The sequence below is a fragment of the Phoenix dactylifera genome, chromosome 18 (genome assembly GCF_009389715.1).
Source record: "Phoenix dactylifera cultivar Barhee BC4 chromosome 18, palm_55x_up_171113_PBpolish2nd_filt_p, whole genome shotgun sequence".
Taxonomy (NCBI): Eukaryota; Viridiplantae; Streptophyta; class Magnoliopsida; order Arecales; family Arecaceae; genus Phoenix; species Phoenix dactylifera.
The window spans coordinates 7,856,648-7,875,839 of NC_052409.1; the positions used below are offsets into that span (position 1 = coordinate 7,856,648).

Here is a 19,192-nt window from a genome sequence, read left to right on the forward strand (position 1 = left end):
AATATAATATAATGGATTAGAATCTAATCCAATAATAGATTATATTATATTATAGTATAATAATATTATATTATTATAATATAATCATATAATAGACTATAATATAATACAATATAATCAAATATATTATTTTTTATATTATTAATAGTATATTATAATATTTTTATAATAATAATATTGTCACAATTTGATTGATTGGTCTTCTGAAGAGCATCACATATTAATCCAGCCATAGTTGATGCTATCAGAAAGCATTTGACCAGCCAGAATGAAAAGCGAAAAGGAAGAAACCAGCCCCAAGAAAGTTGGTCTACATAACCTAAGCAACTTATGCAGAAAGCAAACGAACCATGTAGCAACAATATGATCTGATGGCCTTTGGACCCAACACATGAATTGCTTGACTTACAGGCCAAGCAGACATTTCCCTGCCCCTGCTGTGAAATATGGAATATGCATATGAGACAGAGGTCCCATGGGTTTTCATAACACTGCTGCACAAAAATGAGACACATGAACTGCTGGTAAAGATTAATCCAAATCTACTTTCAATCAGCATCACCACCATAACCCAAGGAATACTCTGAATCAAAATTTAAGTATGTCTCCCACTAACAACCTTGGAGCATGATAAATAAACATCGTCTGTGAAGTAGAATAATAAAGAATAAGGCAAAAGTATTTGCCTCCAAGCAAAATGCTAGTCTGAGACAACTCTTTGTTTTGATAACATTTCTGTTTTACATACAATACAATTCATAAAATGAGGTTCAATTCACATACATGTACTTAATAAGACTCTTTTTACAAAAAAAACAACGTAAAATTATGGGAAAATCCTACCCTCTCCACATTGATGGCCACTCATAATATCTACACATAAGAATTTAAAAAAAGAACAAAAGGAAAACCCTGACCACAGTCGGTCATCAACTGGAGGTGACTTTGAGCAAGGATTAGTTATCTAATGCTCCAGAAAAGGATTGAAGATAAAAGGAGTTCCATAATGCACAGCCGGAAAATTCTTCTTGGTATCAGTTAATTCAAATGTTGCTTCCACTGACTTGAACTTACGCAATACCAAGCAAGGTGTCTTCCACAAGTAGGGTTGGGATGCCAACACCATCATTGGAGGCTTGGTTCTGAACAGCTTTAACTGCTGCAGCCCTGGCTGCCTCAGCTGCTTTATTGGCCGCTGCAACAGCCTTGTTCACCCTATCATCAACCCAGGGAACATCAAATGCCTTTCCTGCTGCCCTCCGCGCTTCCTGATGATATGGAGGCTAATCAGCATGACTGTACATCTCATGTTTAAATTCACTTGCCTCTTAATTTTTAATGTAAACTGTAATAGAACTGTCATTTGTACAAGTAGCAAGCCTTGTTCTACCGAAGGGGAAAACTAATGTCTTGTTACCTGAACTGTGTTCAGCACTTTGGAATGATTGACAGCAATTGAAGACCCAGGCAGGATGTTCTGTGTGCTAAAAATATCAAGAACACCATTTTGCCAGTGACCTGACTGTGTCTCCCCATTTCTAAATGTGTACATCCCCAATCCCTGTCTTCTGCCCTCATGCCAGGCACCCTCATATTGATGCCCATTTGCAAAACGATAAACTCCAAAACCATGCATCTTGTCTCCAAAGTATTCTCCAGCATAGGTATCCCCATTCCTGTGTGAAATAGATAATTAGAAGTTGGCAATGAAGCATTAAACAATTGAATTTACAGAGAACTGCTTCTAGCACAGCATGCGAGTTTCGGTACATTGAAACATATACTAGATGCAATTGCGTAGCGACTTTATTTTGTTGTTTGCCTTATAATTCAGCATTATGCCTCATCATCTAGGTTTCTTCCGAGTCAAGCAGTCTTGGGAAGTCTGGATTTCTCGGTTGAATATGCATGAACTATCTAACATGAAAATAAAAATTCCTTGCAACTAACTTCTAGGTTCCATGGCGGCCCCCTATTGCAAAATGCTCCTTGACTAGGACATTAGATTGAAAAGATTATTAATCCTCAATGTAACACTTTGATCCAGAGTAATCTCATATAGGTGGGATAAGACATGCTAAAAAGGAAATAGTAAAGACTAACTGCAATCATGAAACAACTTTGATTGCTACCAATTGACAAAGTCATTAAATATTGATAGGTGTCAAGTGGCTGGGCTCAGGCCCAGTATTTTCATATTTTAGAATTGGTTGGACCCCAGTTTGATACACTAATAATTATCATTTATAAGGTGGCTGTTGGTAGCATTTGAGCACAATGAAATTGGGGAATAGACCAATTATTTTTATTCAAAAGGTTTGGATGCAAGTCAAGGAGGCCATATAATTCATTTAAATGTCAGTGTTTCATTTTCTAGAGGTCTCTTTCCTTTAGCAAGTATCAGTTCAGTTGTCAGAATTATCATGTCATTATGTCTGGCCAAAATTATCCATATATAACTACTGTTTGACATATTACTTTTGTCAGTTATGGAAGCACATTATTATTCTGGTAATACCCAGATTTGCAACAAAAACAACAACAAAACCAGGAGGACCATAGGAACAACAAAGTTTGATCAAATGACGAACTCATCTCAGTTAAAACACTTTATGAATAAGAATCTCCATCGGGTGATTCTAAATAATAGACAGAGAATGCTTCAAGATGTTCTAAAAATTATTCCAAAACACATTTTTTTCAGGATGTGAATAATTTTACAAAGAGATTTTAAAGATTCTACAGATCTGCCAAGAGTCCAATTCTCGTATCCGTAAGGCTTCCATTTTCTTTGCTGACAGCTGAAGAGATGATTTGGAGGCTCTTCTAAGAGGACATTATGGTTTTAAAATATCTCTGGATGCTGTCCACAAAATTGCTGCAGGCAGTAAATCCGAACATGACTGCTGGAACTGCTAAATCATGTTCCTAGGGTTGACTAGCATGTTCTAAAGATAAGAAGGGAGATTTTTTAGCTGTCCAGAAATTCCAGAGCACACTAAATCCAAAACCTCATGCAACAACCATGACATTAAGACCGAAAAATGATGTATCTATCATAGGATCACATATAACAGGTAGGAAAAATAAGTTCACATGAGATCTCAGCATCAAAAAAGATAGAGCAGCAGGTACGAATGATCTTTTAGCAAACAATAGAAGTAAATTAAGCAATCACGTGAGTGAGAGAGAGAGAGAAGTAAGGGGAAGACAGGACAGAAGGGATGCCATGATGGGTTAACGAGGGGGAAATTCTTTCCAGCTTCTGCTAGATATCACTTGTACATCTCAACCCACAGTACTTTTGCATGAGATGTGGTACACAGCCTACATTTCTTACCCAAGTTCATTAAAGAAATCAAGTACAAACAGACAATCAATATATTTTACCAAACTTTTTTCAAATGAATTCTAAGCAAATTTCTTTTAGTAAGGAAAGGACATAAGCATTTGAAAGCCTTGCATTTGGCTTTTGTCTCTTCAAAATCCATACATTATTATCTACACATTTTTCAATTCTCAAAGTTTTTAAGTGGGATTCTTTTAGACGATAAAATGCGATATCATATTAAACAAGTTCTTAGCTATTGATTAGTGGAACTACCAGTGCTTGGGTTGTGTCGATACCCAGAGTGGAGAACCACTAGATATTTCAAATTGAGTGAAAGTACAACTATTTGAAGTACTAAAAATTATTTATCCGAAATGTCTGAAAGTTTATATTTAAGTATCACAACTAATTGTTATTAGTTTAAGATAAAATTCAAACATGTTACCAAAAGTATTATTAACAAAGTCAACTTAATCCCAAGGTAAGCCAAGATTTCCACATCGGAGGGGAACTAATGTATTTTCTTACTATAGGTCCAATGTTTGGTTGACTGAAACAGAATATTGTGTTTTAAATTTACCCTATACTTAATTATTTATTTGTTTGTGCAAAAATAATAATTTTTAATTGCGACTTTGGATTTTCTTTGTTTATGTTGATGTATTCAATGAGGGATAACTCTAAGCTATTGGACACTAGAATAGATAAATGCCAAGATTAATAAAGACCACTCTTTTTTTTCTTCCTATAGCACATGTAGGATTTCAACATTAATGTCAATAAAAGTTAAAAAGGAGCCCTTAGTTTATATACTTAATAATCAAGGGCATGATATGCCGTATCGGCCTGAACCGAACGGTACGAGGCGCACCGTACCGTACCGGTTCGGTACCGGTATCCGGTATGAGTGGCATACCAACACTCGATATGCCAAAAAAATTCTGTACCGTACCGACACTATGCTAGTATGGCATTAGTATAGGGTCTGGTACCGAGACGACGAACCTTAATCAAGGGCATCAACTATTTCCTCAATACCCAGCAATCTTCTCTTTTGGACAGCCTAACCATAGATATAAATCATATATCTACAAAGTGAAAACAAATATTAAATGGATATTTTATCCGGAAGCAAGGAGCATACATAGAGAAATTCATCAAAAATCCTACAATGCACAATCCAAAAGGCGCTAGTCAGCCATCATTAGTGTTGGAGCCTCAATGCCCTAAAAGATTGTAAAGTTGGCTGGTAAAGAGAGAGGGGGCGACATCATGGTATTGGTAAAAGGGAGGGATAGGAAGGGCAAGAACAAGATGAAGTGTATTATGGTCCTAGTCTCCTAGATTACTAAGAACGAAAGAGAGATTGGGAATTGAAAGAGGTTAGCTGAAAAGGAATGTTCCTTAACATGACACAAGTCCCCATATCATTCTTTTTTTTTTTTTCTTTCTTGTTCTTTTTTATTTGATGTGGACCTAGGTGGGTTCAAGGGTGAGGTGACCAGCGCACTCTCACACTTAACATGAGAGTGGAAAATAGTGAAGGGCCCACACAACACTGCAAGTTGCACAAGTTGTGAGGGTGGGGGAGGGAGGTAGAGCTGGTAGGGCATTCCATGCTACACCAAGAGATGCACAAAAATGGGAGGGGTAAAAGACTATCTAGGTCAATGAGGGCATCCACTCTCCCCAAACCCCATCCCCACCCCGTGGCACCACCCCTATACATGCCTAAGTTAGCCCAGAACTCAGTTTTATCTTATACAGCAAGGCATGAACTATCATGGTTTGTGTGTTTTTTCTAACCTGTTCTCAACATAGCATTATCCCTTCATGTAGTTCTCTCAAATTCTACACAAAGAAACTTTGGACAAGGGGAGCCTATATAGTGTTGCAAAAATTGGTTTATACAATCACATATGCGGATGCAATTCCTTGACCCCACGAGATACTCTATATGCAATTACTATATGCAGCTCACTGAGTAAAGCATGCCCACTTTTATGAGGGCCCTTGCAGGCAGGGTGCGTTCATGTGGATGATTGGATTAGATGCAAATAGTAGTATAATTGAACCAAGCTTGACTTATGACTAATTACAAGCTTGAAAATCGAGATCAAGCTTACTTGGTTGTCATTTGATCAAGTCTAATTTAAGCTTGATAACATCCATCAAGTTGAAATTGATTCAAGCATTATCAAGCCAAGCCTGATTGAGCCAGGTTGTTATTAGGCTTGGCTTGAAATTTATTTTGAGCTGATTAACTAGTTTCGGGCTTGGCTCAGTTATGGTAAAATTAAGCTTGATTTAAGCTTATTTGAATTAAGCTGGAACCAAGTTCAAGCCACTCGAATCAATTGATAGTTCTAGATGCAAGTTTCAAGTGGCAAGATGCCAGTATTGTCACTAATACTAATCCATTAGTAATGTTACAAATATTTCTATTAGGTGTTAAGTATTACAAAGCACTTATTAATCATCAATTCTCATAATTATTAACATTGATGCAATTATTTTTTTGTTACTGATACACTTCTATGTATTTTTTTTATTTTGCTTTGCTCAATTTTTTCTGTGGGAACATCTTGCATGGCTGAGTTGTGCCTCTATCCAGCATCATTGGTCCATGGATTCGAGTCGCAGCACTCACTCAGTTCTTTGGATCGAATGGGTCCACTACTTATACTAATGATTTTTTCCTATTTTCTCCACTGCTCCACCCTCCATTACTTCCTTTCTCTATCAAAATCATACAGTCTGATGTTGTTTTATTTCCCAATTAATTTCTTCTTTTCCTACATCATTTAAAGTATGGACTATTATAATAGTTGTTATAGTAGAAGGTCAGTTATGATATATATCGACAATGGATATTTAAATAATGGTCATTACTTTACCATTTCCACGGCCATAATGGGAGTAACAACTGTTATTTACTAGTTGCATTTGTCAATTGGAAAAATTATTTTTTTTGATTGAATAATTTTAAAATAATTTCTTAGTGCTATTAATAGTGATTTTCTTAAACATAGCATCATGACTTCATTATTTGCCATCGTTTCTCGCCATACTATTATAACAATAAACGGTATTATAGAAACCTTTCTTTCCTCCATCAACTCATATTCTTGTATCTTTCATATACCATGCAGATGATATTCAGTCTTATCTTAAAAAATTGATATAAGAAGGAGATGGATTGCATTGATCCCCTTTAAATAAAACTTTGTGGTTATTTTTCCCTCTCATAGATGGGATTCATAGTACAAGGTTGGAATTTTTGGCTAGAGGTCAAGTGTCATGAGCTTGTTTTGAACCCCTACAGGTATAGATCTTACATGGACTAGCCTGCTTCATCAATGCTGCATACAAAAGCACTTTTTTTTAAGGCATTATTTTTCTCTCAACATAGTAGTATGAATTATTTAATTAGAATGGAAGAAGATTCAACTTGCTTCCAAAAATGGATAACTCTAATGTTTTAGAAGCAATCATAATGATTTTGAGAGATTCCCTATTATGTTATACATATATAAGGAATACCAAAATAATAAATGGCCAAAATGTAATTGTAACTCCATTGTAATGATTGTTATATAATATATTAGTAGTTAATAATAGACAAATAATAGCTATGGTTCATTTTTTAGTTTCTGTCTTTTAGACAAAATAGTTCCTGGATGACAAGCATAAAGGTTATCTTATTGATGATATCGATATTGATGATAGTGACGATATCGATATTGATGATGACCTTGATACGGACAGCGGTCGTCATTGATCAAGAAGGAAATCTAAAAGGAACTCGAGTTTTTGGTGCGATCGCTTGGGAATTGAGACACCATGGCAAATCTTTGTGAAATAACTTCCGATGGAAAGAAAAAAGAAGGCGTTAAGAGACGCTCCTGGCCCAACCCTAGACATTAGCAGTACTTTTTATTCTTTCCTTTCATCCCTCGAGTCACTATGTGCCAATTCTTTAAATGATGCAATATGCCACGAAACTTTACAAAATGTAGTGACTCAGTTACTATATTGCAGGACTGCATACTTATTTGATGGTTGTTTTTCCAGCCATATACACTTATTCAAGATGTTGTTTTCCTTAGACGAGATAGACACTAGATCATTTGATAATAATTGAATATGTACTGAAACTTGGTTATGCAACAAATAAAGATGAAAAGTAGCCTATGCAACTAGACAATTTTGACCAAATCGATAATCTGGCATATACTTATTTCTTTATTTTTGCCAATGAGACTTAGGTCATCAAATTTTAACTAAACTACTCATCTAACTTTTTCCGACTTCTGCACATGGAAGTGTCAAAAAATATCAGATTCTTTTAGAGGACAGGGATTCCAACAAGATGATTAAAGTCCTATTGGCAAAAATAAATAAATAAGTAAATGCCAGATTACTGATTCAGTCAAAATTTCAATGTTACATGGCCTACAATGCATATTTCTTTCTAATTACAAAACCAAATTTCACTACAATAATTTAATTATTATCAAATAATATTTATATTTAGTGTATATCTTATATTTAAACAAACAACCTTTCGAGTATGCATATGTAACTAATAAAATGGGCACTTGAATAAGCATATAAAGTCTAAAAAACAGTCAAATGCCTATCAATAAACAGCATATTGTAGCGTGTAAACAATTTGCACATATTGCAACATGAAAGAAAAGAAAAATAAAAATGCTAGTTTTTATTGTAAATTCTAAAAATAAAAATACACAGTGTAGCAAAGCTGTTTTTCTTGCTCAATATCGACAGTTTTTGCATAACACTGGGATGGCTCCTTGCATTAGCATCACATGTTATGCTTTTCTTAGCTTTTTTTTTTTTTTGATTTCCAAATGTTCTATATATTTACCTTATATTTATCCCACACAACTATACATCAAGGATGCAGGTTAAGGTGAACCTTTACCTATCCATTATTCACAACTGGTCTTCAAGATATTATACTCTTTGTCATTTGTGAATTGATATCATAACATGACAGACATTGTGCTATACCGTGTATTTTACTAAGCATGAAATAAAGGAGGAAATATTGCACTACCCAATCAACACAGACCACACGCTAACTTGCAAAGCTTTGTGTTACTGTTAGTGACTTTTATACTCATTGTCACCTAGATATGGCAGTCCTCAGCCTTTCCCCAATTAAATGACGACCATTATTATATAATAGCCTTTATTGGAGCGCTCCTTATGTATGTACCATGTGCAATTCTATGTACCATATAACAAGGCATCTTCCAAAATCACAATAAAAGCCATCATAGACCCTTCTTCCCTTTTTGGTCAAGTTAGATGTCATGGCACTAGGACTACCCTTATCTGAAACCAAAATGAATCTTTCCACAACTCTAATTAAATAATTACACATATAAATAGAAAGAAAAAAACAAAGTTTATACAATAAAAATCCCTCGTAAACGCCTTAACTAAAAAAGACAATCTTGCTTGAGATTTTTGCTTATAAAGTGCAAACGAAGCCCATGGCCCTCCATTACTAGCAAGACATATCGCTGACCTTGTTTTGACATGCATGGTTACCTATGATGGGGAAAGATAAAAGAAAATGATCATGCTATTTTATCTAGAGGGGATCGAAGCCATCCATCTCCTTTTTATAGCATCCTGAATAGTATATAGAAAACAGAAAGATGACAAAGAGATGCACAAATTGCATTAAGCCAGCCCACAATCAGCTCAATGCAACTTGTCTATCAAGTAGTCTAATAATTACCCAATTTATCGATTCACTTGGTCTGCATCTAGGTTTGCATTTTGCAATTTACGTGTCACAATGAATGGCATTTTCTTAGAGTAGGATGAAAAAATTCATTTTATTTAATTTGTATAATGAACATCAAAATTTATTTTGATCCACTGAAAGCTTATCATAAAATACTTTGATGAATTAAAGCTCTTCATATGGTAAGTAATATAAAACTGCCTCAGAAGAGACATAGAAGACAAAAGGTTTATGGGATACTAGCTCACTTATCTTTTCATATTAAAGTGAACCTTGTGATTCAGTTTTGGTTTTGAACAAATTCAATTTTTTTATAGTTTTGAAATGATAATGTCATAGCATTTTTTACTAATGTTAAAGCTTAAAATTTTATTTACCATTATGCCCCTCTAGCCCTTCATAGAGGAGCATAGCTTGGTCTTAATCCCTAATTAGCTTACTCATCATTTTTTACTTTCATCTCCTTCATTTTCATTTGTAGCAAAATAAATAGCTCAACATCCCCTTTTTGCTGGCTTGTAGCCATCTACTCGGGCACCACAGGATACCTAGAGTTGGACTCATCATCATTCCACCTAGTCCCAAGCTATACACATATAGTTGGGGGATGGTGATGGGGTTGGCGATGGTTGGTGATAGTGGGGAGGTTGGAGAGAGCGGTGATGGCGACAATCTAGGCATGGATAGATAGATGGATAGAGGAGAGCAAAGAGTAAAGTGGAGGAAAAGGGGGACACCACCCTCCTCGAGGATAATTTTCTTGTTATGGTCTTTGTCCAAGGCACAGATGGCCTCGATGCAGTTAGTTGCCGCGCAGGTAATGGCCTAGAAAATGGCGATGGAGCATCTAACTTGAGAGAGGATAAGACCATGAAAGACAACTTAGAAGTTAATGAAAACTTTTCGGTGCTTTATTTTTCTCAAGGGCATACTTGTCCATCTATATAAGTTATAGCTTTTTTGCTCTAAAAATAGTAAAAACTACTTTGTCATTACCATTTCCCTATAGTTTAGTGAATGTATATCTTTTGACTAGCTTGAGGCGGGGCTCAAAAATGAAGGCCTAGCTCAAATTTGGGCAACGCCTAAGCTAGTAGATCGTGGGCTGACAATCTAGGTGCTCAATGGCCCCATCCTGAACCATATACATCTCATGATGTATAATTACCTCATGTATTCAACTGAAAAGACAGAGGTATTTGTTGAATGTATATAGTACAAATGCATCGCATCTTACCTATCAATTAATAATGTTCCTTTAGTTTAAGAATCTTGTCTTTAATTCAATTTTAAATGGACTAATTATAGAGCTCCTTTATTATTTGATTTTGATTGAAAGAAATTTGAGATAATAATTTGAGTTGACAACTTAAAAAGAGCCTTGGTCCTTGGGTAAATTCCTTCTCTATTGCAAAAATATAGAATTTCACTTGGGGCCCAACCAGCCTCACACATAACTTCACTTAAGTTTTTGTCCTTTTTTCAATTTCTAATGAGTAACCACTCCATCCAGCATTTCCTTTATCTAAAAGGCTGTTTTCTTGGACCGCCTCCACCTTTTCCTTTTTTTCTGTTTTTTACTGCAATCAGCTTCCTTCACAGTCTAGACTTTTGCTTGAGCATGTGCATCACATCTGCAAGGCTCTAGTGTATGGGTAAGGAAACTCCAAAAGATGATCTATTGTTTCTAAGCATTACAAATGTTCACTCATGATTGGTATAGATTTCAACTTTGATATTTATTTTTGATTTTCTACAAATTTCGGCCTAAATCGAACCGATAGGATCTTAGGTAAAATATTGTGAATGGCTTTCAAGTTCACAAGACATAAACAACCTAATTATGCCATGTAGTCAAACTACATGGTTGGACATCCAAATCGATAACCCACTACCCACCTGGCTTATCATGATCTATAAGGTCTAAAATGCCTATTAAAAGTGCAAACTTTCAGGAGATGTTACCTATGCATCAAGTGATAGCTGAAGGAATTGCTTTCCAAAAGGAATGGGTTTCCAAAAAAAGTGAACTAAATATTTTTTTGGTCTATGGTTGGAGCTATCTTAGTCGCTTGACCTTTTTTTTAAAATACATGAATGCAATAAAAAAGTGTGGAACTAGGAAAAGTCATTATCATATTTCAGCATCGGACATAACTAAGTTATGCCTTGGAAACATTAGAACCAATGTAGTATGTACATAGCTAAAAGTATGCATATATGTTTAGATTAACAAATGCTGAGTGGCTTTTTTTTGGGAAATTTAAAGCATCATGGATTTATTGAACACCTAGGCTATATAGTGCCAAGTGTCTAGGTCATACAAATATTGCATAACTTAAAAACAAGCAAGGTCAGACATTGTGAATATCTATGGTCAAGGTATAAACTGTACGATAGTTAAATCATACTAGATCATGGATCAAAATGCAGATCATAGGATTATTTGTGATCTCTTTCAAAATTTTTATATAAAAGAATTGCAAAGTTTGTAAATGAGTCCATTATGAAAGGGATCTACGTAGAGAAAAGACATTTCAAGTGATAAAAAACATGTCCAAATCCATACATATCAGTTCAACTATCCAATTTCTAGAACATTTCAGAAAAAAGATTTTAACAAATGGTTTTAAAAATAGGAAGACTTGCTTCTTTCTTTTAACTCCAAAGAAACCTCAAATTTTCTTTTTCTCTACCTTTTAGAAGTTGGAAACTTTAGTAATTCTAAAACCTATATGGTGAAAAAAATAACAAAAGGATGCCATATACATAGCATGTAGATAACATGATCAAGTTGCACATTATGGTCAAGGATGCACTATTAGTCTCTTTCTCTGAGCCTCTTTATCCCCATGGTGATGTCCTGGGATGCATTATCAGCTATGCTGCCTCTTTGAATCTATTCTCTGGTTTAGGCCACAAGGTGGAAGATAGCGATGGTGATGTAATTCATTGATAACACTTTACTCTTTTGTGAAGCCGGCAGAATCCACATTTCTATCTTGAAGATCTTCCTCCATTCCTTCAACTGGTCATTGCCCTAAAATATCAGCAAGAGCATTCTCAACTGCCTAGGACAAAACCTCGAGGTCGAAGGTACTCGGCCATGATATTCAACTACCAACTCGGTGAGTTTCCATTGCATTATCTTGGTCTCCTTGGTCCATGATGACCCTCTTTGAAAGACAAATTGGCTACATTTCATCAACAAACAACTCAACCATTGGAAAGCCAAGTTCCTCTCATTTAGCAATATATCGACTCTCATAAATTCAGTCCTTCCTTATTACTTTATGTCAGCATTTTACCTTCCTAACTAGGTTTTCGATCAAATCAGTCAAATCTGGCAAGCTTCTGTTAGAAAGGTGCTTCAACAGTGAACAGTGGATCATGCCGTGTTAGCTGCAACAAATGTTGGTTGTCTCTCTAAATATGAGGGTGGCCTAGCCCCAAAAGATTAAGAAATTTCAATAATACTCTCAAACAAATGGCACAAGCATCTTCTTTCTCCATCGCATGATACATGAGAACTCCATATTAGGAAAAGCTATTAGAGAAGAAGAATATGCTGTAGTCCTCTTGCTTCACTCTCCTCCTCTGCATCATCCCTTTGGTGTAGTGTTCTCAAAAGAAACACATTTCTTTGCAATCTTAGCAGCTTCAAGCTTGGGAAGGGTACCCTTACACATTTTTGGTTGAAGTAAGTTGATGAATGCCCTCTTTCCAACCTATCTGAGCTTTGTGAGAACCCCAAATGCCATGGTTGGCTCCTGTGCTAACATTGTGGGTGGTGTTACCACTTGACTGCCCCAAATTCCAAAGAGAAGCGGACAACTCCCTTGTTGAGGAGCCTCTTTCCCTCAACAGTGTCTCCACATGCTTATCTCACTAACTCTGTTGATAGTGCCATTTGGAGATGGATTGCCTCTAATGGTTTCTCGATCAGATCAAATTACAAATTCTTAAACAAAGCCATAATAATATATACTGACATCAAATCGATTCATGGCATTGGTACCCTCTAAACTTCAATAATTTTTCTTACTAGCTTTCTACAACAAAATTCTCACCCAAAAACATGTCTCAAAATGTAAGTGGCTGGCTCCTCCATGCTGCTTGCTTTGCCCAAGACTATGGGAAACCACTGACCACTGACTTCATAGTTCCTTTCCGCTCCATTTGGAAAACTTCAAAGGTTGGAGAAACCCTTTACCACCCTCTGGGGCCCTGGTCCTCCAAAAAAAAAATCAACCTAGTTTCCCTACGCTTGAGCTCTATCTCTTGTCATGTGCTAATGTTTATGCTTGAAAACAACAAGTGGATCAATTTCACCAACAAGGCCAGTAAGAAAGAAAATTTACTTTGCATAATTACCAAAATGTTGAAAGACTGGACAAAGTTTGCTCTTGCCAAGATCACCAACCCCATCTCTTATGTGTCTTGTGCTGTTCCTTTCCCTCAACTCATCATCTTCTTGGTTCTTTCTTTCAACCCATCTCTTTCTCCCTACCTATTTTCTCCTCCTTCTAAAGGATTTTGTACTCCTCTTTCATTTTCTTAATAAAACCAGGGTGGGTTTTCCCCGTTCAAAAAAATAAAGACTAGGTGCAGCAGTCATCCAGCAGTCTAACTGTACATAATTTGGTAATAGAGTTTATAGTTCAAAAGTGATTCTAGTGTTCTGGTGACATTCAAAGAAACTCTCAGATGATATTTGCACTACTGAAACATATTATGACAATAGATCTTAGGTCAACTTTTGGGAGCTTGTTTTTTAAGTTATGAAGATAGATAGGCCGTCTTTTTTCAATAAATGATACTATTTTTCTTAATATTCTTTAGTCATAAAGAGTCTGCTTTTAAGTTATACAAATCTTCATAAACTTCTGAGAGAACATTGTGTAGTTGTATCTCGTTTCAATTTTAATACCCAATTTTAAACTATTCTTTGTGTTTAAGGTCTTATTTCAAGTAGGACTAAGGATCTTTAAACATGGTAGAACTGATTTTTAAGGTCATTTTGTTGGGTATGGAATTATAATTTTGATATTTCCAGAAATTCTTTAATTATACTTTGTTATGAAAGGATAATGGAGTTTGTTTAGGCTACAAACAATTGAGGAAGAAGGCTTTTAAGCTGCAAAGAAGAACCTAACATTATGCTTTCATCAGATTATGACTTGAATTGAAGTATTTACTAGTTATTTTTCTGCGGCTTCATTTTTTCCTCTGTTTGCCTCACTTATAATTTGAGGTTAGCCTCAGATTGTAAATATCATCAACCTGGGAGTATCAATTTGTTCGAGAACATGGATTTATTTTCCATCTCTAATGTTTGCAGATTTGAGTTAAATTTCAGAGTTCTATTATGTGTAAAACCAATCATCAAAACCCTTTACGCATTAAATGTTAGCTCATTTTGGCATACTAGTTCTCCGATCCCAAGCTTCTAAAACCTAGACCATGATCATGTTTATGTCTAAACAAGACATGCATCAACATTCCATGGGTTTTTTTTTTCTTTTTTGGCAGCTAAACAAATATCTTCTTTGGGGGAACTTTCTTTATTAAGATCAGTACAAGAAATCAGTAAGCCCCCCCAACTTTGTTGAACTACACATGCTTCTGTTATTCCTAGACAATTTTCAAAGGTAATAGCAAACCAGTGTTGCGCGCCTCCCACTAGGGGAGGATAGTGAATTTTTTCAAAGGTAATAGCAATCAAAGTTTTTGCTTCCATTTAGGAGGACTATAAAGGAAACCTGAAACTTTTGGTTTTCCTTTAATTTTCTTACTATGTGCAATGATTCATTTATGTCAAAGCCATCTACAGTAACCCTCTTTTTCCATGTTTTGGACCTAGTAATAAGAAAAATCTCAAAATTCAATACATTAATCTGGGTTTCCATTTCAGAAAATTTCTTAGTGAACTGATCTATCACAACAACTGTGAATGAAGAATATATGACTTTGTAAGTAAATATTAAGTGTAATCCAAGAGCATGGGGAAGGAAACAAGGAGATGGGTATGAGACAAGGGAAATGAGCATGAGCAAAAGGAAATGGAGAGAAGGAACTGAAGACTTACACGAATACTTTTATTTCAGTTTTTAAGTTTTGGCTGAAATGGATTGGCTTCAAACAAGATCGACCCAACACCGACCCCAAATTTGGGTATCAATCAAGTTCAATAGTTTCGGTTCTTTTTGTCTAACACTGACTAAAATTTCGGTCTTGCTTCAATGGTTCAGCCAATTTCAGCCAATACTGTCCAAAATTAACTATGAATCAATTGATAGCGGACGGAAGCGAGGAAGAGAGAACCACACCCTATCAACCGCATGCATTGATATTCAAAAACTTATCCTTTGAATTTCTAAAAGAACGCAAATGGACATGAAGTCTTACTTTAGAGTTTACTATCATATAGAGCTATTTCTTTATCTCTTTAAGTACATAAGCTACATAGTCAATTTTTGATAGCTTCTACATTTCTTTTTCTTGAGTTAGATGATGGAATGGATGATATATTTAACCCTTGATAGGTCAAGGCCTCTAAAAAGGCCCTTATTAGAGTACTTAATAAAGACTAATGGAGACAACTAACTACAAGACACCACCATTTGCAGTAATAACATATCTCCTTATATCTAGAATATCTAGCATTCTATAGAAAGATGTAATTAATTAAATAATAGCTTAAACCTCAAAATTATGAGAAAGAAATGTCAAATATAGTTGAGTTCTAACACCACCCCCCCCCCCCCAAAAAAAAAAAAAAGAAATGATGAAGAAAATTTATCACACTTGGCATGGAGAAGCTTCACAATTGCTAAACTACGAACTTTTTTTGGCCAACTAAAATTCGACAATTAAATAGCATATATCTTCAAGGTACAATTTATTAATTTTACTTTTATGAGAATATTCACTTCAACCTAAAACTATCAAAACTACCAAATAGATTATCTATATATCAGAAAATGCTCTGAATGCTGTTTAATAACTTTCCTTAACTTCTTTTACTTTGCTTCTATTTTTATCTTTCTTTTTGCCTTTTTCTACCGAAACTCTGAATCTTGGAGTTGAACTGTTGAATACACCAAAATTGCCAAAACCACCGAAACTACAAAAAGCAATATTCCACACACCCAAACAAACCAGAACTGAAACCATGTTTTAAACTTTCACTTTAATTGATAATGAAATTATGACTAGTCTCTGTCTAGGTCATCAATAATCAATCACTTGGTAATGGATAAACTAGAAATGACCCCAAAAACGACCAAAACCACCCACTTGAACCCATCCATATATGCAATACACACAATTAGAATCCTACCACATAGTTCTGGAAAAAGAAAAGGAGCAGCAACAAGGGCAGGTGGTAAGAATGAACAAGGAAATGTCTAATCAGATGTGGTAACTGCAAATCCAAATATACAAATCAAAGAAATTAAAATCCCGATTCAATTCACAATTTTTTAAAAAACATTTGGAGCAAGATCTTTGCCAAAAAGAAAAGAATCTGCGAGCCCAAATCTTCAGCCAGAAAGATAAATTCGAAGTACTCCAAACATCAATTTATTACACATTCCCAAGAAACATCAAGAACCAAAAGCCCATTTATTTAATGCAATGCAGTTATAAGTTCCACGAAATCCTTACCTGAAATGATAATGCCCAAGCCCATGCTTGACCCCTAGCTTGAACTCCCCGACGTAACGGCTCCCATCGTCGCATGTGTGCACCCCGTACCCATGGCTCTGCCCATTGAACCATTCCCCGGAATACACATCGCCGGTGTAGAACCGATAGACGCCAAACCCATGCCGGAGCCCCTGCCTGTACTGCCCCATGTACCTGCTTCCCCGAGACCATGTCTCGACGCCATGCCCGTCATACTTCTCGTCAACCCAATCCCCCTCATACTTCCCACTCATGTGATAGTGGTACACCCCGCTGCCGGAGCACTTCCCGCCACGGCACTCCCCCTCGTAGTGATCTCCATTGCTGTAGAACCGGACCCAGAACCCAGAACTCGGGCAGTTGTCGGATTTACGCTTGCCGATGAACCAGAAGACGGGGAGGCGGCGGCCGGGGAGGTGATGGTAGAGGGGGAGGAGGGATTTGGAGCGGGAGAGAAGGAGGCGGAGGGAGGGGAGGGAGAGGAGGTTGAAGTAGACGGCGGCGAGGAGGAGAAGGGCAGAAGAGAAGGCGAGGGCGGAGAAGAAGGCGAAGAAGAAGGGGCGGCCGGCGGCGGAGGAGGAGAGGAGGAGGTAGAGGGAGGGGAAAGAGAGGAGGAGCAGGAGACGGAGGCGGAGGCGGCGGAGGAGGTGGCGGAGAAAGGACCGGAGAGCTGCGGCGGAGGAGGTGAGGAGACGGAGGTCGGGGCGGGGAGGGGCGGCGGAGTAGGTGGGCCGGAGAGAGGTCAGGGTGTGGGAGCGGCGAGCGGCGGCGGCGGCCGAGGTGGCGGTGGGGCTGGGGCGCTTGTGGGGGCCATGGATCTCCGGCGATAATAGGGGATTAGGGTTTCGGCTAGGGTGGTCGGAGGAGCGTCGGAAGCCTTCTCCGGCGACCGGCGGGTCGGATTTTTTCAGATGCATTTAACTGAGTGGGAGATTAGCATTGGGAAGGCCGTTGGGAGCATTCAGCGAAATGTAACGTAAGACTGAGGCTGCTTTTATAGTTGGGATGATTTGTTCTGTTTTTCTTCTCTTTGCGTGGGCAGTGAGCTCATGGATTGTTGGTTTGTGAGGGGAGGGTTGGGGGGGAGGAGGAGGAGGAGGAGGAGGGAAGGGAATGATGGTGGGGTGTCTTGGTAGGGGGCTTCTGAAAAATGGACCTTGATTTGCCTAGAATATTCCTTGAAGCCATTCATTTGTCTTCATTTGATTCATTTTGCCTTTCTTAGTAAATTTGGATAGCTTAGATTACAAGAAAGATTAGACAACAAAGATTTTTGTTTCCATTTGCGCAAGAAAAACTAACATGTACACAAACAATATGGGGAACATTATTATATTAGACTATGAGTCAAGAAATTCAAATGTCCTTTAAATGTTTTATGATATACTTTAACTTATAAATATTAAATTATTTTATAATGCCATAGTTAATCTCATGTAACATTGCCTAGTTTTTTTATATCATTTTTGGTATACCTCTTAATTGAATTATTCAGATATGATGATCTTCTTTTTTAAGCCTTTTATTTTGGTTAAGATATCTTGACATCTCATCATCTTAGTATCACCCTCCTGTAGAAAAGGGCATACAGATATCAATCTTTTAAGTTCTAAAAGGAAACATATTTGGGTTTTCAAAATCCTGAGGCGTATTGGTAGAAGTATATATAGAATAGTCTTTCATAGAGTGCAAGCTATTGAAAATCTCTCTCTTCAAGTTAGTCTGCCTCAATATACATGATAGATTTATGAATTAAATGGTTCAGCAAGTTTAGGCGGCTTCTGTCGTATAATACATTTTTATTTATGAGAAATATTGGTGAATGCTCCTATTTGTCACTAATAAGATCACCTTTTTAAAAAAAAGAAGGGGAGAAAACCCAACCTATTTATCAGACAGAAAAAATATATATAAAAACATCCAAAAAGAGATCAGAAGAAAAAAAAGGGAGCACAATTAGGTATCAAAAAGAAAATAAAAGGGAAGCTACCAAAAGGATAGGGAAAGCATAACTGAAGCCTTACGGGCTTAGCTAAAGGTGGACAAACGACGAACTTTTCTCTATGACAAGCCAAAACTAGACAAGTGTCTTAGATTACATAAGGTAGATCACAGCGAAGAATCCATTAATCCCTTACTCTATCCGTCTCTGACATGTCTTGTTCTCATCAATGAACTTATCATTGTTAAAATTATTATCTTAGCTGCTAATTTTCTTTCCAATAACTAACACCTCTTGAATTGTACTGCACTTGTTCCCTTTTTTTCTTCATATAAATGATCAAGGTTCAATCTAGTAAAGCATAACCGATAGATTTGAAATTGTTAAAATTAAGAAATATGGTTTTGAGTAGTTTTCGCGCGAAAATATATGTTTTCATAGAAAA

At 36.6% G+C, this 19,192-nt stretch overlaps 1 protein-coding gene across 1 annotated transcript; it reads right to left on the bottom strand.

Moving 5' to 3' along the window:
- Positions 1–706: 706 nt before the first annotated feature.
- Positions 707–18,857, bottom strand: LOC120104430 (radial spoke head 10 homolog B-like). Its single transcript, XM_039115588.1, has 3 exons — positions 16,785–18,857; positions 1,418–1,676; positions 707–1,268 (listed from the first exon to the last, which is right to left on the bottom strand). The coding sequence occupies exons 1-3, from the start codon at positions 17,720–17,722 to the stop codon at positions 1,071–1,073; spliced, it is 1,395 nt and encodes a 464-aa protein (XP_038971516.1). The 5' UTR covers positions 17,723–18,857; the 3' UTR covers positions 707–1,070.
- Between the last annotated feature and the right edge of the window lie 335 nt (positions 18,858–19,192).

What these genes read in the sequence shown, in the direction of transcription:
- LOC120104430 (XM_039115588.1), bottom strand. Translation starts at nt 17,722, where the DNA reads ATGCATCTGAAAAAATCCGACCCGCCGGTCGCCGGAGAAGGCTTCCGA. An exon ending in CTTGGGCATTATCATTTCAG is followed by an intron (nt 1,677 to 16,784) that starts GTAAGGATTTCG and finishes TATTTCACACAG; the next exon opens with GAATGGGGATACCTATGCTG. An exon ending in AAGTGCTGAACACAGTTCAG is followed by an intron (nt 1,269 to 1,417) that starts GTAACAAGACAT and finishes CCATATCATCAG; the next exon opens with GAAGCGCGGAGGGCAGCAGG.